Below are 17,500 nucleotides of genomic sequence, written 5' to 3'. Positions count from 1 at the left end.
GGATGTACATCTCTATTTAGAGTCATTGATTTACCAGGAGATGTGTTGTGTTGTAGGGCCACAACATGTTTAGGGATCACAACGTGGTTGTACAGTAGCTCCGTATTTCTGTTTCCTCTGACGGTGGCAGATATTAAAAAATAGCGGAAAAAGCGGAAAGTGAGAAGTCTGACCTGTCGGAAGTGCATGAGGAATGAGCACATTAATATCTGAAGCAAGTTTCATGGGGATCCATTTGATCTTTGTCAAGATATTTCGTAGAAAAGTCCGGGGCTCATTAGGAGTTGTACTACGGTGCTAATGAATGTCTTAACGTTTCGTGGGGATCCATCAGAAAATTGTTGCGATATTTCAATACGGATCAAAGAGGTTGGTCCGACGCTCCTCTCCCCCGGAGCCTTGTAAAAAGGGATAAATCTCCTCTTCCTTCTTCGTGTTAAGATGCGTTTGGATTCTTTGATTTCAGATGAGAACTTTTGAGAACATTTTTTTGTTGTTGTGCCGGCTCGTACGGAATCAGAAGCCGCACCGCGCTCGTCGTAGAATCACTTCAGAGCAAAGTCAGCGAGTGCTCGGTTCAGGCAGCACGACTCTGTGGTGACAGAGCGACGACGCTCCCTGATACCGGATCATCGCAGAGGGAATAAAGAGCACGGTGCGGTCTGGATCTTGGGTCGGGCGGGGGGGGGGGGGGGGGGGGGGGGGGTGGGGGGTAGTTTCCATGGTTACAGCCACACAAACAAAAGCCAGAGTCTACCGTTTGCTTGAATTGGTGTTTTCAGAGAACTCTCTCTCACACGAGGTTGACTTTTCTTTCACTCAGCCGTCGTTCACAGCTGCGTCTATGTCTTTTCTTTTTCATTCTCCACAGATTTAGATGAGGCCATCCGTGTCTTCACTGCGTGTCACTGCAGCGCTCTCTGTTCTTATTCCCGCCTCGGTTTCAAAGTGACTCCCGCCCTCTCTCTCTCTCTCTCTCTCTCTCTCTCTCTCTCTCTCTCTCTCTCTCTCAGCTCTGCGGCATTAGGATTTAAACTACGCTGCCAGACAAAGACGCCACAGTGTTCAGCATCTCTCAGCGGGCGTGTTCCCGCAGATTTAGAAAATGATTTAAAGGCGAAAGAAGGAAGATTTTTAGGACTTACTTTTTCAATAAAGCTGTCGCTTGTAAGAAAGTGTGATCATAGATCTGCGCGAGCCTCTACTGCCCAAACACTCCACATGAAATACAACTCACAACAGTTTTAGTAATTAATAGAGGATTTACTGCAGAGGTACTGCAGCTGCAAAGGTATCACCCCCCCCCCCCCCCCCCTTTGTATATCATATATACATGTACGTCATACATACTATTCATGATTCACAAAGTATAACGGCTGCGTTCACACCAAACCAATCGAATTCTTCGCCTGATTAGATCACGTACGAAGTCAATGCAAAGACGCGAGAGGACACGGATTTCAGGCGACACGGAATTCGCGTCGCTTGCTCAAGTTGAAATATTTGAACTCGAACCAAAATATTTTTTACGTGACGCTACTTCGCGAATGCCGTTCAGCGTTGAGATCTCCCCGATGTCACTGACGTCGCCCGCGTCCGCTCACGAGTAAATATAAACGATCCGGCGGCCAAACTCGCAGGAATATTCGACACGTAAGATACGTCACCCTCATCATTTTTTACCTTTTAAAAAAACTAAGACATTCAGTCCTTTTTTAAAGAAGCATCAACATATGATCGAATATTTTATTTAAGTTTGCTTATTTTTGCTGCCAACGTCCTTGTATTAATCAGATGGAAGATTGCAGATTCAGGGGGAGCGTGTCTATGTTCCCTCAACCCTGTGTTTCCTAAACCCTATGTTCCGTCATCCCTATGTTCCTTCATCCCTATGTTCTGTCATCCTTATGTTCCCTCATCCCTATGTTCCGTCATCCCTATGTTCCGTCATCCCTATGTTCCCTCATCCCTATGTTCCGTCATCCCTATGTTCCCTCATCCCTATGTTCCCTCATCCCTATGTTCCGTCATCCCTATGTTCCCTCAACCCTATGTTCCCTCATCCCTATGTTCCCTCATCCCTATGTTCCGTCATCCCTATGTTCCCTCATCCCTATGTTCCGTCATCCCTATGTTCCCTCAACCCCATGTTCCGTCATCCTTATGTTCCGTCATCCTTATGTTCCGTCATCCCTATGTTCCGTCATCCCTATGTTCCGTCATCCCTATGTTCCCTAAACCCTATATTCCCTCAACCCTATGTTCCGTCATCCCTATGTTCCGTCATCCCTATGTTCCGTCATCCCTATGTTCCCTCATCCCTATGTTCCCTCATCCCTATGTTCCGTCATCCCTATGTTCCCTCATCCCTATTTTCCCTAAACCCTATGTTCCCTCAACCCTATGTTCCCTCAACCCTATGTTCCCTCAACCCTATGTTCCCTCATCCCTATGTTCCGTCATCCCTATGTTCCCTCAACCCTATGTTCCCTCATCCCTATATTCCCTCAACCCTATGTTCCCTCAACCTTATGTTCCGTCAACCCTATGTTCTGTCATCCCTATGATCCCTCAACCCTATGTTCCCTCAACCCTATGTTCCCTCATCCCTATGATCCCTCAACCCTATGTTCCCTCAACCCTATGTTCCGTCATCCCTATGTTCCCTCACCCTCACCCAAACATAGGGCCTAATTTTGATGCAGGGGAAATTGAATAGAAATGAGGGAACCTAGCCATGACCCTGATTCGGGAGTTTCAGATGTTCCCGTGAAGTCCATCTAATGCCACACTTAGCCCATATCTCCAACTTTCTTCATCTGTTTTTGTTTACTATATATCAGAGTTGAAAATAACACCACATGGATGTAAAAGGGATTTTGTCTTAAACATCAGTTATGGTTTTTTTATACATCCCGCAGAAACGACAGAAAGTGTCGTGACTATTCTGTCCAAGGTTGTTCTGATACACTGAAAGGTAAAACTGCTGCCGCGTCTCAGCTCAGGCGTGCCGCATGAATTGAAAAGGAGCGAAGAAATAAAAAGAAATTCCATTCTTGCGGCCGACGTTGACAAAGCTTTTATATTAAAACCAACCAGCTTGAGCTGCAGCGGCCTTCACCGGGGGTTGCGCGGGGTGGACGTGCTTCAAGAAGCCTTCCTTCACCTTCAGTCTGTTTTTCCCACTAACACGCGGCGCGATCTGTTATGCCTCGAGAAAAAGTAACCTCTGGAATGAAAATGTAGTTTTGGTTTTTTTTTCATACCACTTTGAAACTTGTTGAACTGTAACTAGAGAAAGAAATAAGAAAACACAGGCGAGAAGATGAAACACAACCACCCATGTGCTGCACACACACACACACACACACACACACACTATACACCACATAGACAAATGTGCTGCAGATACACAGTGTGTGTACATTTGTCTTTCTGTTTGTGTTTATCACCTCTGTACCTAAGGAAGTTACGTTTTCATTGCCATACGTGTGTCTGCCTCTCGGAAGACTTACTCGAAAACCTACAGAACCAATTTCCATTGTATTGTGTGGCGGAGTGGGCTGAGATCCTTGGAGGAAGCCGTTCAATTTTGAAGCAGATTAAGGATTTGTTCTTTTGTGATAGGGCGTTAGCCCTGGCGGAGGAATGCGCTCTCCGAATATCTGAATACCCTTCCAGTTTTATAATGTAACGTGTCGCCCATGGATGAAGAGTTGTTATTCATCACAGGTTTAACAGATATGTGAGGACAAAGTCTTGATAGAGTCTTTTGGCGTTGAGGCTCGATGGGGAGATATCGTAGCCGGGGGCAAACGGCCCTGAGCAGCAGCAGCAGCAGCAGCATGGAGGTGGGGATGGTGGTCGACTGATGAAGAGATGAATGTGTCGAGTCCGGTGAAGACCGGGCGTCGATGGGGAAGTGGAGCATGAGAGGGCTGGAGCAGGGAAAGACAGCAAGAGAAGATGGGCTCCAATCAAACCCAGAGCTACATCTGTCCATCTGGTTGTGTTGTCAAACCGGGGAAGACGCGCAGCAACGGGGGCCGGGGGTTCGAACCCACGGCCGCTGCAGGACGACTCAAGCCCCCGCACGCGGGGCGCCGCCGCCGCTGCTAGGGGAGCAAACCGACGAGTATCCCGACCAGTTTTTTCCAATCTCCGCCGACGGAAGGAAAGGATGCCGCCAGTCTGCCGCCACCGCGCCTCCCCGCGGGCGTCCCCCCCGACGGCCAAACAGCTCAACGTTGGCCCCGTCGGAGCGGAGGCTGCCCGTGCTGCCAACTTCTTTCCCGTTTTTCCGTGCAACGGATTTTAAAAGGCGCTCTGTTCGCTCTCGTGGGATGTGCAGAGTTTGGGATATTTTTTGTGTTTTATATCCCAACGCCTTGTGGCAGACTCGGGGGCAATCACAGCAGTGTCGAGTTTTTATTAAAAGCATCTGACAAACGTCGATACATATATATATATATATCGGCCTTAAAACTGTCCCGTCACCCTCCGTCTGGGGCCCTGACACCAAGATGTACTTCCCATCCGTTATATACAGGACACAGACCGAGCCACTGGAGTTGAACTCGTTTCATTCTTTCAATCCTCTTGTGCTCCTCTGCTGTTATTCTCTCCTCGCCCCCCCCCCCCCCCCCCCCCCCCTTCAGCTAAGTGTGTTAAATGCTGCCCCAGATGTCAGTGATGTTTCCTGCAACCCGGAGCCGTGAAACTCAGTCAACACCCAGATGGGCCGTGTTTGCTGCGCACGGTCATTTCCAGTCAGAGAAGGAGCTCAGAGCAGCGGTTTGCAGGTTTCCAGGTATCAGCGGCAGCATGTCGGCGGCAGAACGGACCGACTCGCGGGAGAGTTTCTGATTGTGGAAGCAGCTGGCTGTCTGTCAGCGTCCTCACCGTGTTTCTGCTGTCTCCGCACCACCTGTGACTGGAGCCCAGACCTGCCCACCACACACACACACACACACACACACACACACACACACATAAACGCAAACACAATTGTGTTACTGTAATATTTCCAATAGCCAGATGTTGGAACCCCCCGTCCTCCTCCATCAACTTCTCCTCCCACAACAGCAGGTGAGCAGCCGTCGTCCTCCAGCAGCCGCTCCGTCACAGCTGGACCCCTGGAGTGTTTAAACCATGGACACAGGCCAAACACACACACACACACACACACACACACACACACACACACACACACACACACACACATCGAGGGAGGCCAGTGGTGATGCCTGCTGTTAATTTTAGGAAACCATGTGTGTGTGTGTGTGTCTGTGTGTGTGTGTGTGTGCGTGCGTGTGTGTGTGCGTGTGTGTGTGTGTGTTCTTCGCCCTGTCGACGCGGCCACAAAATTCATGACATGCGCTACAATCTGTGAGAGGGAGATAAAAGATGTGATTTGATGTGATGTGGTGTGTGTGTGTGTGTGTGTGTGTGTGTGTGTGTGTGTGTGTGTGTGTGTGTGTGTGTGTGTGTGTGTGTGTGTGTGTGTGTGTGTGTGTGTGTGCGCGCTTGCATGCGTGAGTGCGTGCGTGAGCGGGAGTGTGTTTGTGCTACATTTCTGTACTCAAATATTCCCCGGCTGACATACAGTACAGACAAGAGAAGTCCTCCAAAACTAATTTTCTTTTTACAACTGTATAAGACTTCGGGAGTTCACTGCATTTCGCAGAGTTGGTGATGATATAATCCTTCAGGGCGTCGCAACACACGACTGCGGCACAGGAAATCATCCGACCCCATCATATGTATCTTATTTGTTTAGATCCGTCAACTAGGACTTGACGTTACGATCCCCGGAGTCAGCGCTTCACTGAGGGAAGTTATTCTTGGCAATAATCAAGAACTTCAGGCATTGCTGTTGTAATCCCGAAGGATTCTACTCTTAATTTACCAGAGTGTGGTTGTTTTTGCAATGGCCACTAGATGGAGCTACCATTACGATACTTCATGAATCAAGATTCAGACGTGGTGAGGGATCAGGGATTAGGGCGCCAGAGAATCGGCACGATTACTTTACAGCATACAATCAAAACCATTCAAATATGCAAACTTGACGGACTCACCAGGTCCACCGCTGACCTCTAGTGGTCGTGTACATAACGGCCGCTGAAAATTCAACGCGAACGCGACGTATTCTGCAACCGCTTTGCGCAACACCGGAATTCAACACGACGTAGAAACATGGAGACTCACACGGAGGTCGGGTCCACCTCGTGTTACTATATCCAACTCATTCAGAGTTGACGAAAGAACATGGTGATTATACACACATGAACACATAGTTGTGGGCAATATATTCAATTTCTGTGAATAGGTTCTTCTAAATATTACACCCTGTAGCTTTAAGCTATTTGCCATGATATAAACTCCTTGGACAGTTTCTTTCTCGTGTGTGCGTTAAGGTGCTATAAGTATCTGTTAGTGTTGTTAGCATTTGAGTGTTTTCGAGTCAGGCATATTTTGAAGAGCGCCATCTGCTCCTGCCCCCCCCCCCCCCCCCCCCCCCCCCCCCGGATGTTCTTGTATTTAACACTCAGCCGGTTTTTCCTCAGAGAAAACTTAGCCGACACGTTCACGACGAGAGGAAGGATTAGCAGCCAATTACAGTCAGACTCCGGACGTGGATCTTGAGGGTTACGTTGCAAAAGGTTTTAATGCTGCATATGCTTCACTGAAGGAGAAAAAAAAAAAAGGTTTATATCCAACAGAGGTATTTGTAAGATAATTATTTCTTGTTTACTCTTTCATTTTTTCCCTATTGTCACTCTTGTCAGGTTTAAGACTGTATTTGAAAAAAAAAAAAATCCGTTTTGCTTCAAATTTATGTAAAGCAGAAACAACTCAATAAACACCCAGTTCATGAGAGCTTTTCCACTCTCTTCATGAATTAAGTTTTTTCAACCTTTGCTCTCAGAGCGGTGAAGTTCTGCACATTTGTCTCTCGGCAGCTACTTTAAAAGAAGTCGGACGGATGTTGTTGGAGTCAGCCAGAGGACGAATGACTTCATCGGTTATGTTCAGAACTACATCGTCATGAGTCAAGGTCAAGAGCTGAGGATCTTCAGGATAATCGTGGATGTCTAGGAGATTGTTGGCGTGGCAGCTTCATACTTTTTAATAATTTTAGATGTGGGTGGATGACAGTTAGTCAAAAACACATCAAAATGAAAATTCAACTTTGCATTTGACTTTTTGTAACTTTTAAACATTTAAAGAAGACATGTTTTCCCTTTCATCTAGTGTGTTATAGGTTTTTTATTAAAGGGCTGCAAAGTTAAAAAGTTCGCAGTAAAGGGAGCTCCTCTCCACGACAGAAAACACTGATCCTGAAGCTCCTGAAACCTTTCGTCATTAGTCCAGGTGGTACTTTTGTAACATGGTGACGTCACTATGTCACGGAAGTGAGCAACGCATTTAACAGAATAAATCTTCAGGATTCATCCTCTGGGGACCATGATTGATTGTATAAAAATTCCATTGCAATTCGTTCAATATATTATTTTAGTCTGGCCAAAAGTAAGTAAGTAAAAGAGTGGTCACTTGCATTATTTGGCAGATTTGAATAAAATCTGAGGAGAAATGTCAGAGAAAATAAAGTTGATTTGGTTCCTTTTGGAGCTGAGCAACCGTCTATTCCTAAACAGTGCAGTGATTTCTGCCTGGATACAAGCTCCCATCATGCACCGCATTCATCCAGTCATTAATAATCAAATCAATCTTTCGACACCGGTAATGTAAAGCTGTTCACAATCGTCCATCACAAAACTGAATACATTTTGAATAATGCTAATGATGTTGCCATCACTAGATATCAGTATAATGACCCAACTCATTTTGGTCTGTCTCCCCCCCCGCCCCCACTGTCCTCTTCTTCTCTGCAGGTCGTGGGACGAGTTCCACGACTGTGCCAACGCGGCGATGGCCGGCTGTCCGGACGAAGCGGCGGCCGTCTGGGAGTCGCTGCGCCAGGAATCCAAAAAGATGCAGTTCTCCGGAAACCTCTACGACATGTGCTCCGACCGGAGCAGCCACCCGGCGTCCTCGCACGCTTCGGCGCCCGACCAGCAGGACGTCAGCCAGGAGTCGCTAAGAGGACGCGCCGACCAGCCCGCGGGCCGCCGCCACGCTGGCATGCTGCTCGCTCCTCTGCTGCTCCTGTTGTTTTGGATATAACTTAACCCCCCGGAGAAATGGGACAAATGTGAATAGATGTAAACTTTGTGTATCCCCCCCCCCTCACCCTCCACAAGTCCTTGGACTTTCCACCGTTTTTTCTCCCCCTCTGCTCTGCCAGAGGGCGAATACTTCTAACTGCATGTTCAGAGGCCTGACAGTCCTTTTGATAATGTAACTTTAAACTGCCTGTGCTGCTTTCATGCATATTCTCTGCCTCTAAATTAGCCTCCCTGTTTGAAGTCGACACAACATTTCACACAGAGCCGCACAGCCGCTGTACAAACGGGCCTGCAAACACATGCATAGTTAAACAGACGCCAACGCGCAGCCTCGCGTCATCCGTCCTCGCCTCCTCTGATCCTGCAGTGCGTCTACCCAGTGTCGCCTCGTAGATGACGGTTCCGGGATGGAATCTCTCTTCCCGAGTGGAATGCGAGCGATATAGTAACAACGTCTGACTTGACCAACCTGAAGACCAATAGGGATGAAGAGGCCAGATGCCACGACTGGCTCCAGCTCAACATTCATTTATCACGAGCCCCTTTGATGAATTGTAAATCCGACGTCCCGTACCTGGCCTGATCCGTGCAGATCGACTCACTGGACGCTGAGGCTCCTATAGACTCACGTTAGCTTCATCGTTGCCACTGTCAAAGCTCCCATTTCCCAAAGTTTCCATCAAAATCCAAAAGAATTTCAAAGAAAATATCAATTCCACAACTATGGACGAATATTAGGGAGGTGGTTTCTCAAGATTGACAGTTGGATGTCGCCGCTCCTCCAATCGGGTCCCAGTCCATCTATTGGAGACGAGACGAGGTCACGCAATTTGACCCCCGAAATGTACGGAACAGAAGCCGAGAATATGGCGGAAGTAAAACATTTGTATTTGTTGCATCCATTAGTGTGAGGAGCGTTAGAGTCGAGTCGGTGTTTCGTTGCCGTGTTCGCTCTTCGGTGGAGCCAAAGCTTCAGGGTTTTTACATCTCTCTGATGAAACCTTGACAGTTTCTCCCTCTAAAGTACGGGGATGCCGAGCAAACCCCACGTTCACCTGACTGCATGTTGCGTTCCGGCGCGTTGCAGCCCAGGACGCAGCAGCGGCGTGTGCTTGGTAATTAGTCGGAGCGGGAAGGGGGAACACCAGGGAGCAGATAGAACACATCGCAGCGCTGACATCCAACTAAACGGACAGACGAACAAAAAGAAAAGGGAGCCACAGGGACTCCAACAAGGGGGCGGAGACAAGTGAACACAGGTGAGGCGCGTCAGGAAACAGGTGCAGACGATGGCAGGGGAACACGCGACGTCTCGGTCCAATGGCGGAGCAGGACAGGCCAACGTGGGTGAACGAGTCGGACATCGACGCCGCAGACTCCATGTCGGCTCAGTCGCGCTCACTGTTGAACCCAAATCAAATCAAAATCATTGTGACTTCTGATTCAGCGAAACCTGCAGCAACCTGGGTGGCAGCTCAAACTGAACCGTGTGCAGTCGGACGCTGAAGTTAAAATGAAGTCCGACCTGCGCTGCAGTTGTTTCTTATTTGGTTCCTGGCCCAGGTGGCATCCCGCACTGGAACCATCCAATACGGCGCCGCCATGTTCTCCGGTCCACAAAATCACAGGCCTCGCGCGTTGCCAAGTGTGTTTCACGCTCCGCGGGTCGCAGCGTGGCCCCCGCAGGCCCGCGCTCGGAGAACTGCTTGTTCTTCTGCGTGGCTCGCAGGCAACAGTTGCTTCTGTCTGGCCCGGGACCAGAGAGGGGGAGAGGGATGAGCGGTCCCGGTAGAAACAAGCGCCGCTCCGCCTCCACGAGGGTTGAATCCACCTGTCTTGCGGTGTGTGTTTCACACGAGGGGGGGGGGGGGGGGGGCTCTAGGCTGCACGGGTTTTTTCTTCTCCCCTCGCAAAGAAATAAATCAAAGTCGGGCCGAGTTTGAAGACTCTACACTTGAACAAGATCCTCGACAGCTGCAACAGTGAAGCTGTAAAAGAAAAGAGATGATAAGACACAGAGATGAAGATGAAGATGAAGGAACTGCATCGTCTCTTTTCTCCGTTGCCATAAAGTTAAATAGTCGCAGCTTCGGGGTTGAAATAAAAAAAATGAGCAGTGCTTTAAATGAACTTTCTTGTTCACCAGCCAACACGGCTAGAAGTTACCAGCCAATCAGATTTTCCACTAGCCAATTTTTCCCCGAGATGCCACTGAACACATTTAAGCATCCATGTTTCTTTAAATTGTTTTTATTCGCGTTGATGGCAGATTTACATCTAAATGGTAAGAATATATTTTATTTGTTTCTTGTTCAAACGCGAGCCGCTCACGACCCGACGGCCTCTTCTCTTCCCCTCCTCTCTCATCTTCATCGAGCCCCGGGCGCCGTCCTCTTTTCCTCCTCTGGTTGTTTTTAACAACCACTTGTTTGGTCGTTTTCCTGACTAACGTTGACTTTCACCGCCAACATTTTTTTCAGCTCCTTTGTTTTGTTTTCCGTTCGTCTTCTCCGTCTCGGCGTGGCTCGCTCGCAATCGATACCGCGCGCGCGCTACAGGCCCGTAGCCAACGGTCGCGTGGCGCGTCACGACGTGGTGTTCATGGGAAATGTAGGGTTAGTTCCACGTGCGCTGTTGCCAGATAAAGAAGACGTCTCCAAGACAAGCGCACACACAATGCGGCGGGTCGGCCCTATTTTCTCATGTTTGGTTTGATGTCATGAGCTTTTCTTCTTCTTCCCACACATGAACTCCAATTAGCATGAAGCAGTGTTAAGCACTGGCCTCGCTTTAACGTTGCATCCAGCTGCTGCACGACAGAAAACACGGCGAGGGAGATACGAAGGTTAAAGGTCCTGAGCAAGAAGGGAAGAGCTCCAGTCAGCCCCGCAGCAGTCTCTCATCTTGTTTCACTTTGTCCATGCATCTCCCAGCATACGCTCGGATGGTTCTAAAGAGGCTGCGTGTAGTTTCTTGAACTTTAATTAAACTGACAGAATAAGCAATTAGAGGCCTTCGGTTGCAGATTCACAAAGGTGCAGGGATTTTTCGGGAATAACCATCTCCGCGGAGAGCTCCGAGAATATGCCGTCACTGGAGGATTCATCCGAGCGGATCGTGAGAAACAGTCCGCCTGCAGTGTGTTTGTGCGAATCCAGGCCCCGTCGCGAGTTCACTCACCGCAACCTGATTACACGCTGTCTTACAGGAATAGAGCTCATTCAGATTCGATTTCAAAAGTCTGTTTTGCGCAGAGGTGTTGCCTCCTATTGGGGCCTGACAACACAAAAAGAACAAATCTGATTGCAGAGTGGGGTTTTCAATAAGGCCGCTGTGGAAATGCAACGTTATTGACGGAGCAGAGCGGGGGGGGCATCTCTTCTTCTGTACATCTCTTCGCCTCCAGCAACAGCTCGGCGCTCTGACAAATGGGTTCAAATTGGTTCCGAAATGGGAGAAAGTGAAACGGGCTGAAGCGCCAGTGCATCATTGTCACATTAGCGCTGCAGTATATTTGCTGTTATTACTACGAACAAATAACAGAGTGATGACGGCTGCGGCCTCTTTATCACACGCACATTGTTAGATATCATCGCGCAAAGACTATCTGCGCGTGCTACACGCCACGTAGTCCTCCCGTCCAAGTCCCTCTCGGTTTACTTTTCCTCTGCAGAAGAGGCTTTCGAATCCGTTATCGACGATTGGAAGTTGATTTAACAAATGTTTTTGTTGTTTTTTATATGTCTGTATTTTGTACAAGGTAAACCAATCACACACAGCGTGGTCATCAGTGAGAAGTGTCGGTGGGTGAGCCCCTTACCCTAACTGTCAGGGTAAGACTCCACCCAAAAAGACATTATCTACCAGCCAGATGAGTGTAGTATCTTCTCATCGGGACCCAAAAATGTGGGACTACTCCTTTGACGCACGCAACACCTTAGGGCGCTTTCACGCCTGCCTTGTCCGGCCCGGACCTTCTGACCTTCCGGGGGCCTCGGACCACGGGTCCGGACCTAAAGAGGTGGTCTTTAAACTGAACCGTGGTTCGGTTCGTCAGCAGTGCGGCAGCTGTCTTCTGGACGGTTCGGACTTCAGGACCAATTGGTTGAGGTAGCTAGCTCTGAGCAAAAAAAGAGCCGCGGTAGCACCTGGGGAGAGGAGGAGACGGAACATCGCATTGCAATTTGGTCCAACGATAACACCAACGCGAACAAACGCGTGAAAATGCTGAAATTTCTAACTGATTTTGAGAGAGAGAGGATGTTAGAGGGCGGCAGAGCGGAAACAGGAAAGGTCTCGAATTGACAACGTGCCGACGTGGGATCCATCGACGTCCAGGGAAACGCAGCGCGCGTACTGCAGGCGATAACGTCAGGATGTGTAGGTATGTCGCGCGACGCGAAACCCCAAAGAAACGAACCGGATCGAACGTGAACAATGTGACGCAGACGCAAACACGAGCGACGGTTTCGCACCTCGGGGGGAAAATGTCCTTCAACGCAGCGGTCGAACCAAAAGAGAGGAGGTCGACCTCGGGGGTCCTTCTGCAACAGCAATGCTGCAGCTTCAGCGCCTGCTCAGATGCAGGTCTGTTATTCCGGCCGGAGCTCCACTGGGACTTTTCTGCGAACAATTATCAACCACCCCTCCAACTCGTCCGAGCAAACACGAGGCCGGCTGCGGGAAACTGACAGGTGGGACGGGCACCGGACCCACGCACTCGCCCCCCCCCCGGCGAGACGCAGCAGGCTCCCAGTTGTGATGAGTGACGGGACAAGAGAAACATTTCAAGAGTTTGAAAAACAAGTATACGACAAAATGTATCGCTCCAGCAGATGAGGAATTACGTGAAGACTGAGGAAGGTGATAGTAGGAAATAATTCTTCTGTCTCACGTCATCTTCAATTTATTGCATATTTAGAGGACGGAGGTGGTTTTCACGTGATTCTAAATTCACACACACACACACACACAATCTCTAAATGTGGAGATTCTTGAAAAATCACAGTTTCATGCCAAGAAACGCACCGACTGACAGTGACTTGGGTCGCATCACTGTGTATAGCGCGCGCGCGTGTGTGTGTATAGTAACTAAAGCTCTGTGAATATTAATGTATATAGGAGTATTTCATTGTGTATATAAACAATGCCACATATATATACTCTGCAAGTGCTACTATTAAAGCTTTAACATTTTATATTAGTTGTGCCTTTACGCCTTATCCTCATTATTCTTGTGCCCGTCCTTTTTCCCTGTGTGAGTTACGAGCGTGACCTTTGGTTATTTCCTTTCACGGGACCTGTGTCTACGGGGTGTCTTCCTCCTGCTTTTTTTCATGCAGGATTTAACGACGCTGTCGCAGCTTTAACGGGATAACGTGATTAAACCTCTGCCTTTTACTGCAGTACAGAGGAGCGGGGAGACGCCCTGCAGCTCGCGTCACGATAAGTTGGGATGTTCACGGCTGCAGCAACAGTAAAGCTTAAACCACTACTAGCAACCTCGGTGACTGAGCGATCACACGTGTGCGTGTGACGCTTCATCGGTGCTGGCACGATCATCATGACGACGGCAACGACAACGACCGATCACAGCTTCCCGCTCGGGATCGCCGGCTGACTCCTCTGGAAACGGACTTCCTGTTGTGAACCGTGTGCAGTCGCCCTCTGCTGGTGATTCCAGAGAACACAGGCTTCAGGCACGTCCGCATTGGCTTCATTTTTTCCGGACCCTGTGACCAACTACGTGTATTTTTATACACAGTCTACGGTGTCAACCCACACATCGTATCCACGCCCCGATACCCCTAAATGGACCATTAGTTATTAAATGGACATCACACTAGCGATTGAGACCATCACCCTCCTAAGGAAAATGTTTCATTTTCTCGTAGACTTCTCTAGAAACCGACTTCTCTAGAAACCGACTTCTTGTTTTGCAACCGGCGGAGTCGCCCTCTGCTGGTCATTCCAGAGAATGCAGGTTTTAGCTAATTGGCTTCACTCTTGTCAGAAGCGGTGACTACCGTCCATTTTGATACTCAGCCTGGGGGGCCTGTGTTTTTTCATGTATTTGTTTAGGCACGATGTGATTGAGCTGTTTCTCAACTTCTCTCGTAAGTGAGGCGACAGAACCAAACTGTGACAGCACATCACCACTATCAAAAATAAATGAGCAGCGTTTGAAGCGTCCAACGTACATGTATGAGTGTTAATTTTGACAGCTATTTTAAATTTAGTCTTAGTCGCTAGATGAAAATGCTTATTAGTTTTAGTCACATTTAAGTCATGTTTATGTTTCATAGTTTTAATCAACGAAAAGTGTTTTCTTTCTTTAAAAGAAATGACATTAGGCTAATACCAGTATTGGAAATTGTAATCAATGTGACAGGTTGTATAAAGTGTTGAAATTCATAAAATAACATTTCACACTTTTACTCATTAATGAATATCTGAATTCATTTCCTCTATTCTTCTCCCTCAAAGAAATTAGGCACATTTTCGGACATATTTTGTTACACACGGGCAGAAGAGAGGCTACTCTGCTCCGTCACAATCCTGAGAATCACACCTGTAGGTCACGCAGCATCACGGGGATCGGGAGGATGTGGATAGGCCAAAGAAAAGACTACGCACTTATGAATACTTACTTAGTTATGGCAGTTTTCCACATCTTAGTCAAAAATAAAAAGAGGAGATAAATATAAACTCCTGATTGTTGGTTCGTCCTTCTCTCTCTCTCTCTCTCTGTGTATTGTTGTGTTGTGCGGCAGATGGTGAAGGATTTCTGTGCTCAAGGTCGTATGTAAGTGTGCGGGGAAGACGCAGCGGAGGAAAATGCCTCAGTTGAATTCTCTATTTATGTACACAACGCTTCACATTTCATTGTTTCCGATCCGACTGCTCTCCTCTGGCACCTTTCCAAGAAAAATCCACTCGTATAAAATGTCACGTGCGCGTGCTGAGATTCATTCGCATCATCTGCTTCCGAAACGAACTTTTGTGTTTGTCCGCTTGTCTGACACTTCATTCGACCTTCACGTCGCAGCTTCGCTTCTCTTTCGGGTATATATTTTCTCTGTCCCTCCACGCTTACAGGATGTGTATATATATATATATATATAAAATATATATAAATATCCATCCATCCATACGTCGTAGGTTTTGCTACCTTCATATAAAATCATTAAATCGGTGCCGACTGACTGACTGATTGAGTGTGTGGATAATAACAACTCTTCAAAGGAGCGATCGACAGGCTCGCTGGCCCGTTTGCCGCCCTCTGTAATCACTTTTGTGAAATGTGCAAAAGAGTCTGCAAACCTGTACTGAGACTTGAAAACGCGCACCGGAGACTGCCCATCGCCAGGCGCATGGCGAGGTCAGGCTGTTGTTTTTCCGTTTCTTTTGAGACCCGACCGACTAGTCTGGGGTTTTGTCCTGGTCGCCAGGCGCTCCTCGTGGCATGAACTCGCAATGACTGCACGACGTTTCACTGTCGAATAAAGTCCTTCAGATATCCAGCAGTGAACTGTCAGTTTGTTCGTGCGTCATTTCAGCAGCTGGATCCAACAGGCAGGACACGGAATAACTGTGCTGATTCGTGAACTGCAGAGGAGCTGGTAGGAGGATTACAACCATAGAGTGTATAGAAAAATGGACTAAGTCAAATGAAGCCCGTGGGAAAGTGCCCGAAGCCTGTATTCTCTGGAATCACCAGCAGAGGGCGACTCGCTGGTTGGCGAAAAGAAGTCAATTGCAATAGAAGTCTGAATTGCACTCCCGAGAAGTTGACTCTTCATTTCCCGTAACACACATCCAGCAGAAGAACTCTGCAGCTCGCAGATACTGGACGTGCTTCTTTTAACCATCCACGCTTCATCATTTATCCTCAAAAAAACATATATATTTTGTCACATCATCTTTTGTGACATCATCAAGGAGCTCCGGCTGAAAGTCTTTGGAATAAAGCAAATGGAGTGAACTTTACAGCGTCGAGCCTGACAATAATGAGCACCAGCAGCGCGGATGAGTATGAGCTGGAACACACACACGCTCCGAGCTGGACCGGATCCTCTCTCATGGCATCGGGCCTCGGAAAAGTTTTTCCTCCGACATCCCGAGTGGAGCCGCTCGCAACGTTGTCGCTCTGGATCCGGTGTTTTTCCCACGGGGGCTGGTGGTTCAGAGTGGATTCCAGTAATACTGTTTCTGCACATTGTGTGAAACATGATGCACATGATCCTCTCGGCTCCCAGCTGCTCATGCCCAAACCAGCACGGGGATAGTTTTACCCTCCGGGGCCTCCCCAAGAATATCTGCTGTGAGAATGTGGTGAGAGATGTTGTGCTGCAGCGATCACACACACACACACACACACACACACACACACACACACTCACACACACACACATCGCCTGACCTCTGGCTGCCGTTTGCAACACAACGAGCCAAAGAACGGGACCAGAACACAAACACGCACTGTAAATCTGATCTACGTGGAATCTAAAGGAAATTACATTGACATACACACTGTCAATGTATGTACATTATCAAACCACTCATTTCAAAATACAGCAGGAATTGTTTTCATGTGGCATTTTTTACACTCACACACACGGTTTGCGTCCACATACTGACATATGAGTTATGAACATATTGTTTCTTATGTTACAGTAATGACACGTCAGTTCACCCTCAGGCTGTTTCTAGATTCAAAACAGGATCAGGGAGTTGTCTAGAACTTTCCAAAAAGTAGTTGCATGATTTAATGTTTTAATTTTAATACACTTGATTTATGTAATTTGAATTCGCCACATTCCAATTTCCAAAAGTTTATTACGAGCTGAACAGTTTCTCTGATTTTAGGGGCTTCACAAATTCATATATTTAGACGTTCCCAGGGGTTCCATTAACAGATCCCAAGTGTGTGTGTGTGTGTGTGTGTGTGTGTGTGTGTGTGTTTACCAATTAACTCAACAGTACATGGCAAGGTATCTCTGCTTCCTATATTTCTGGATATTTTTTAAGTGGATATTTCAACAGTAGAGGAGGGTTTCTCAAGCAGTAAATGCAAACCTAGGTGTGTGTGTGTGTGTGTGTGTGTGTGTGCGTGTGTGTGTGTGCGTGTCCTTGTCGACCCCCCCACACTGTACTTCAGTGTGAGGGAACGTGAATGAGTCTCAGGTGAAAGCCCTGCACTGTATTATATGCTATGCAGGAGTTGCTCACAGTTTTCGGACTTTTTTCTTTTTTGTTTTTGTCTTTTTTCTGCCGATGAATATTTCATCACTGCCGGATGCCTCGGT

At 47.8% G+C, this 17,500-nt stretch overlaps 1 protein-coding gene across 1 annotated transcript in view; it reads left to right on the top strand.

The window, feature by feature from the left end:
* Positions 1–13,395, top strand: part of nrn1la (neuritin 1-like a) — a 55,894-nt gene extending 42,499 nt beyond the window's left edge. The window contains exon 3 of the mRNA XM_035642156.2: positions 7,899–13,395. Within this exon, the coding sequence (XP_035498049.1) occupies positions 7,899–8,190 (292 nt within the window). The 3' untranslated portion in view covers positions 8,191–13,395. The remainder of the gene's footprint in view (positions 1–7,898) is intronic.
* Positions 13,396–17,500: the final 4,105 nt, after the last annotated feature.

Source organism: Scophthalmus maximus, chromosome 7, assembly GCF_022379125.1.
Source record: "Scophthalmus maximus strain ysfricsl-2021 chromosome 7, ASM2237912v1, whole genome shotgun sequence".
NCBI classification, from domain to species: Eukaryota; Metazoa; Chordata; class Actinopteri; order Pleuronectiformes; family Scophthalmidae; genus Scophthalmus; species Scophthalmus maximus.
The sequence above is the reverse complement of the archived record's forward strand: the minus strand, read 5'-3'. Positions and strand labels throughout refer to the sequence as shown.